Source organism: Penaeus vannamei, chromosome 16, assembly GCF_042767895.1.
Source record: "Penaeus vannamei isolate JL-2024 chromosome 16, ASM4276789v1, whole genome shotgun sequence".
Classification (NCBI taxonomy): Eukaryota; Metazoa; Arthropoda; class Malacostraca; order Decapoda; family Penaeidae; genus Penaeus; species Penaeus vannamei.
This window is the reverse complement of record NC_091564.1, coordinates 13,707,322-13,714,238: the sequence shown is the minus strand read 5'-3', so window position 1 is coordinate 13,714,238 and position 6,917 is coordinate 13,707,322. Positions and strand designations below refer to the sequence as shown.

The 6,917-nt window shown below is 32.7% G+C and overlaps 1 protein-coding gene across 1 annotated transcript in view; it reads right to left on the bottom strand.

Moving 5' to 3' along the window:
• Positions 1 to 1,451: 1,451 nt before the first annotated feature.
• The window catches only part of LOC138864384 (uncharacterized), a gene marked incomplete at its 3' end in the record, with an annotated part of 6,953 nt that continues 1,487 nt past the window's right edge, over positions 1,452 to 6,917 (bottom strand). The window contains 1 exon segment of the mRNA XM_070131254.1: positions 1,452 to 1,910. Within this exon segment, the coding sequence (XP_069987355.1) occupies positions 1,452 to 1,910 (459 nt within the window).

Below are 6,917 nucleotides of genomic sequence, written 5' to 3'. Positions count from 1 at the left end.
CTCTTTCTCTTAGTCTCTTTCTTCTCTCTCTCTATCTTTCTCTTAGTCTCTTTCTTGCTTTCTCCCTCTCTTTCTTGCTTTCTCTCTCTCTTTCTCTTAGTCTCTTTCTTGCTTTCTCCCTCTCTTTCTCTTAGTCTCTTTCTTCTCTCTCTCTATCTTTCTCTTAGTCTCTTTCTTGCTTTCTCTCTCTCTTTCTCTTAGTCTCTTTCTTGCTTTCTCTCTCTCTTTCTCTTGGTCTCTTTCTTCTCTCTCTCTATCTTTCTCTTAGTCTCTTTCTTGCTTTCTCTCTCTCTTTCTTGCTTTCTCTCTCTCTTTCTCTTAGTCTCTTTCTTGCTTTCTCTCTCTCTTTCTCTTAGTCTCTTTCTTCTGTCTCTCTCTCTTTCTCTTAGTCTCTTTCTTGCTTTCTCTCTCTCTTTCTTCCTTTCTCTCTCTCTTTCTCTTAGTCTCTCTCTCTTTCTCTTAGTCTCTTTCTTCTCTCTCTCTATCTTTCTCTTAGTCTCTTTCTTGCTTTCTCCCTCTCTTTCTTGCTTTCTCTCTCTTTCTCTTAGTCTCTTTCTTGCTTTCTCTCTCTATCTTTCTCTTAGTCTCTTTCTTGCTTTCTTTCTCTCTTTCTTGCTTTCTCTCTCTCTTTCTTGCTTTGTCTCTCTCTTTCTCTTAGTGTCTTTCTTCTCTCTCTCTATCTTTCTCTTAGTCTCTTTCTTGCTTTCTCCCTCTCTTTCTCTTAGTCTCTTTCTTGGATTCTGTCTCTCTTTCTCTTAGTCTCTTTCTTGCTTTCTCTCTCTCTCTCTCTCTTAGTTTCTTCTCTCTCTCTCTCTCTTTCTCTTAGTCTTTCTTCTCTCTCTCTTGCCTTCTCTTTTCTTTTTTCTCTTTCTCACTCTCTCTCTATTTTACTCGCTCTTGCTTTGCTCTTTCTCACTCTATATTTTACTCTCTCTTGCTTTCTCTTTTCTCTTTCTCTCTCTTACTCTTTCTCTTACCTTCTCTCTCTCTCTCTCTCTCTCTCTCTCTCTCTCTCTCTCTCTCTCTCTCTCTCTCTCTCTCTCTCTCTCTCTCTCTCTCTCTCTCTCCCTCTCTCCCTATCTCCCTATCTCCCTCTCTCCCTCTCTCCCTCCCTCCCTCCCTCCCCCTCTTTCTCTCTTATTTTCTCTCTTTTTCTCAGTTCATGTATGCGTTAATCCTAGAAATTTCACAGCTTTTGTTTCTGTCTTCGTGATCTCTGGACAGTTACATTATAATCTTTAAAATCTAATTCCTCTACGTATTATACCATGATTATCATTGCTTCACTGTGTCTAATTTGTGTCTAATTGCTTACCAAGAACATAATAAAAGACATAAATGAGTCATAGGTAAATGCAAATCATCTTAGACATAAGGGTAAATGGAAAAAAAAGGAAAATTAAATGAAAAAAGAAGGAAAAACCGAAACAGGAAAGATCAGTAACACTCACTCTTATCCGAGTCGTCCTTGGGCCCGGAAAGGGAGGTGAGGTGAGCCTCGGGGAAGGGGGGGCACAGGGAACTCAGCTGCTGCACGTGGGGGGAAGTGAGAGGAGGACCCGAGGAGCCCCCCGAGAGAGAGCTGCCCGAGGGAGAGGTGTTCGAGGAGGAGGTCGACGTCAAGGGTGATCCTCCAACCCCCACGAGTCCTCCTGCAGCGCCGACCATCTGGATCCCTCCGTCGACTCCTCCTCCTCCACCTCCTCCTTCTCCTCCACCTCCGCCGTCGCCTCCTCCTCCACCTCCACCCCCTCCTTCGATATACGGAGACTCGTCCTTCAGGTAGTCTTCCTCCTTCGCGTACTTGGCATAATTCTCCTTGTACTTGAAATAGTCCTCCTTGTACTTGGCGTAGTCGTCCTTGAGGCCGTCCTCCTCCTTCACGATAACAGAGTCTCCCATGATGTAGTCTGAGGGAGAGAGACGGAGAGAGCGGGAGAGGTAACAAAATGTCCGCTTTTGATGTAATAAGGGCAAGAGAGAGAGAAAGAGAGAGAGAGAGAGAGAGAGAGAGAGAGAGAGAGAGAGAGAGACAGAGAGAGAGAGAGAGAGAGAGAGAGAGAGAGAGAGAGAGAGAGAGAGAGAGAGTTGGAGAGAGAGGAAGAGGGGGAGGGAGAGGGAGGAGGGAAATAGAGAGGGGGAGGGGAGAGGGGAAGGGGGAGAGAAGGAGAGGGGAAAAGGGAGAAAGAGGGAGACGGGAGAAGGGAGAAGGGAGAAGGGGAGGGAGAGGGGAAGGGAGGGAGAGGGAAGAGGGAGGGAGGAAGAGAGGGAGGGAGAGAGAGAGAGAGAGAGAGAGAGAGAGAGAGAGAGAGAGAGAGAGAGAGAGAGAGAGAGAGAGAGAGAGAGAGAGAGAGAGAGAGAGAGAGAGAGAGAGAGAAGGAGAGAGAGAGAGAGAGAGAGAGAGAGAGAGAGAGAGAGAGAGAGAGAGAGAGAGAGAGAGAGAGAGAGAAGAGAGAAGAGAGAGAGAGAGAGAGAGAGAGAGAGAGAGAGAGAGAGAGAGAGAGAGAGAGAGAGAGAGAGAGAGAGAGAGAGAGAGAGAGAGAGAGAGAGAGAGAGAGAGAGAGAGAGAGAGAGAGAGAGAGAGAGAGAGAGAGAGAGAGAGAGAACGAGAAAGATAGAGAGAGAAAAAAAAATAGAAAACCGGAGACTAGACAAAAAAATATATATATATATATTAAGGAGAAAGAGGGATAGATGGGGGAAGACAGACAGACAGACAGAAAGTGTCGGCAGACAGATAGACAGAAATAAATATAGAAAAGGAAAGAGGAAGAGAGGGAGCACAAAGATTTAGGTAACAAAATATTCATTAAAAACAGAAAAGAAAAAGACAGACAGAGAGAGACAGAAGGAAGCACAACAAAGAAAGGTAGCAATAAAAAAATAAATAAATAAAACAAGAGCAGTGACAACGATAAAAGATTATATTATCAACAAAGCAAATGATGATTATGATGACAACGATGATGATAACAATAATGACAAAACAGGGGTAACAACAATAATGACGACGATGATAATGATATCAGTAATGATAATTTTGATAATAACAATCATAACGTTAGAAACATGTGATAATAATGATAACAGTGATAACAATAACAATTATAATACTAATGAACAATAACAATAATGATACTACTACTACTACTACTACTATGAATAATAATAATGGCAACAATAATGATAATGGTAATGTAAAAAAGATGATAATGATGATGATGATAATAATAATAATAATCATAATAATAATAATAATAATAATGATAATAATAATAATAATAACAATAATAATAATGATGATAATAATGATGAGTAATAATAACAATAATAGTAATAACAGTGAAAAATGATAAAAGTAATAATAATGATAATGATAATTGTGATAATGATAATAATAATGAAAATAATAACAGCACTATCAATAACAAAAATAATGATGATAATAAAAAAGCCACAATAATAATGATATTGATAACAAAAAAATACAGCAATAAACGATAAATGATAATAATAATAATAATAATAATAATAATAATAATAATAATAATAATAATAATAATAATAATAATAATAATAATAATAATAATAATGATAATAATAACAATAATAATAATAATAGTAATGATGATAATGGTGATAATAAGAATAATGATATTAAGAATAATGATGATAATAAGAATAATGATATTAAGAATAATGATAATAGATAGTAATAATGATGAAATGAAGATAATAATAACGACGGTAATAGTAATAATGATAGTAATAATACTAATACTTATAACAATAACAATAATGATATCAGTAATGATGTTAACAATTGTTATAATCATGATTATAAATTATAATAATGATAACTATAATAATAATAATAATAATAATAATAATAATAATAACCATAATTATAACAGTAATGATACTGATAATGGTGATGATAGTAATAATAATAATGATGATAATAATAAACTATTCATGTTGACAAATGTAGAAAAAGTATGAATGATTATAATGATAATGAAAATATTGATAATAATAATAATAATAAAGATGATAATAATGTTAATGATGATAATAGTGATAATAATGATGATGATAATATAATTAAGATAATAACAACAATGATAGTAATAATGATGGTAATGACAGAATAATAACAAACATGTTTATAATAATCAATGAGGGTAACACTAATAATAAAATTAGCAATAATAATAACGATAAAAGTAATAAAACGAATAATGTTAATACTACTAACAATTATATTAACGATAATAAAAATGATAATAAGGATGATAATCTTTATAATTGTTATCATCATTATGATTATTACTATCATTGTTATTGTTCTTCTTGTTGCTATTATTTAAGAATTACCGTATATTATTACTATTATCATCACCATGATTAACATTATTCTTATCTTTTCATTGACGCTGAAGAGTTACAAAATGCCATAAATTCACGACAATTAATGACACACTGCACCCTACTAAATATACTCATACGACTGAACACCCGATAGTAAACTTCAGCGGACAGACTACCAAATCCTTAACTAAAATTCTACGTGTTTATAGTCCCTGTAATATCCTATTTAATCATATTCTAGAAATACTTTATAATCTTCCAGCGTTAATTGAAATAGGAATTAAAGAAAGTGATGATATTTTAAACTAGATACCGACAGCTGAGGCAAAAGACGAATGTAATATTGCGCAACTTTATGAGAAACATGAAAGGATCTCCTGTTTTATTTCTTTACCATTTTCTTTAATTGATGCAGTAATCAGGTACGTGAGTAACTGCTTTAGATAAGTGTTTTAGCAGATTGAAAAGATATTGCAAAGATGTTGCAAGACTGGAATCCTAGTTATTATTGAGATTTTTGTGGTCGCCGCTGTGACGTAGCTATTCTCTTAAGGTCATTATCATCAATATTGTTGGTTCTTGATATCTATTTTCGTTTTCTTCATGGTAAAGGCATTGCTTGATATCATTGTTACCATTGTCATTATTATTAATACATTTCCAATTATCATTATCATTAACATTGTTATTACTATTATCATTTCTTATACTATCAGTAATACTACTGAAATTCTCCTTTCACTTCTCACCGGAAAGACAAGAAAATGGTAATAATAGTAATGATAATGGAAGCAGTAGTGTCAGCAGTAGAGGTAATCATACTAACAGTAGTAAACTCAACAATGTTAGGAGTTGTAATATTTACTGTTGTTATAATGGTAGCGGTAAAAACATGATTCAAATTGTTGTCATTGTTATCGTCAGGATCTAAACATGTTTCCTTGCATTATAGGCTATATTCTTCTGCTATTCCCATTAGCATTATCATTGGTGGTAGTGTTATTAGGATCTATCATCATTATCCTCATTCTTATTATCCTTATCAATATCATTATCATTAATATCATTATTATTACTACTATAATTGCCATTATCATTGTTATCATTATCATTATCATGATGGTTATTATCACTACTATTATTATCATTATCATTATCATGATGGTTATTATCACTACTATTACTATCATCATCATTACCATCTAATCCTTATTATCATCATGTTTAGCATTATCATAATTTTTTATCATTCTATCATTATCACTGTCATTACTTTTACTGTAACAATGCTAATTATTATTATTATCATTACTATTATTATTATCTGTATTGTTATTACTATTATTATAATTACTTTTTTCATTATCATCATTATCATTATCATTATTATTATCATTATTATTTCTTTTGTCATTATCATTATTATTATGATAATAATAATAACAACAGATACAATAATAATGATGATGATGGTGATGATGATGATGATGATGATAATAATAATAATAATAATAATAATAATAATAATAATAATAATAATAATAATAATAATAATAATAATAATGATAATAATAATAATAATAATAACAATATTGATAATACTGATAGGAATAATGATAAGAACAATAATAATGATGGCAATAATAATGATGATAATGATAATAATAATGATATGATGATGATGATGATGATGATGATGATGATGATGGTGATGATGATGATGATGATGATAATAATAATGAAAATAACAATGATAATGATAATAACAATTATTGTCAACATAATTATCATTAATGTCATAAGTATTATCACTATAATAATTATTATCAATATTATTATTATTATGTCTTTATCTTTATTATTATCATTATCATCATTCTCATTATTATTCTATTATTATTATTGTTATTATCATTGTAGTTAATCACTTCATTATATGAATTAGCTATAGCATATATCCATATAGTACACAGCAATTACAATTCTGATACCATTTAAGTACAGCTGATTTTAGTACCATAGCTACAGGATGCTGATTTGTGGTGTTTGATCTATTTTCCTGCATTATAAAGCTCCAAACCACACACACACAGATAAATATAGACGTAGATTCATCTATGCAAACTTACATGCAAACACTCAGACAAAAATAAACACAGTGAGTCATGCTAACTCTGATTCTAGATTACAAATCATAAACATACACAGATTATTACATGTATGGTTAGAAACACACATGTGTGCAGATGCAAATAACAAGGATATTCAAAGCCAGGTATGAATATCGACAGTTTTTTTTTTGTACAAAGCATAACCAAAAATGTACACACGCAGATAGGAACAAAGGTGAAACACACACACAGGCACACAGATACACACACACACACTCACATGCATAAACATACGCACCTATGCAAACATTTACACATACATATACGTATGTACATACAGACACACCTATACAAACATTTACTCACAAACACAAACACACACAAGAACAAACAAGCATACATCTATGAATATTTGCATATACCGATACAAATTCA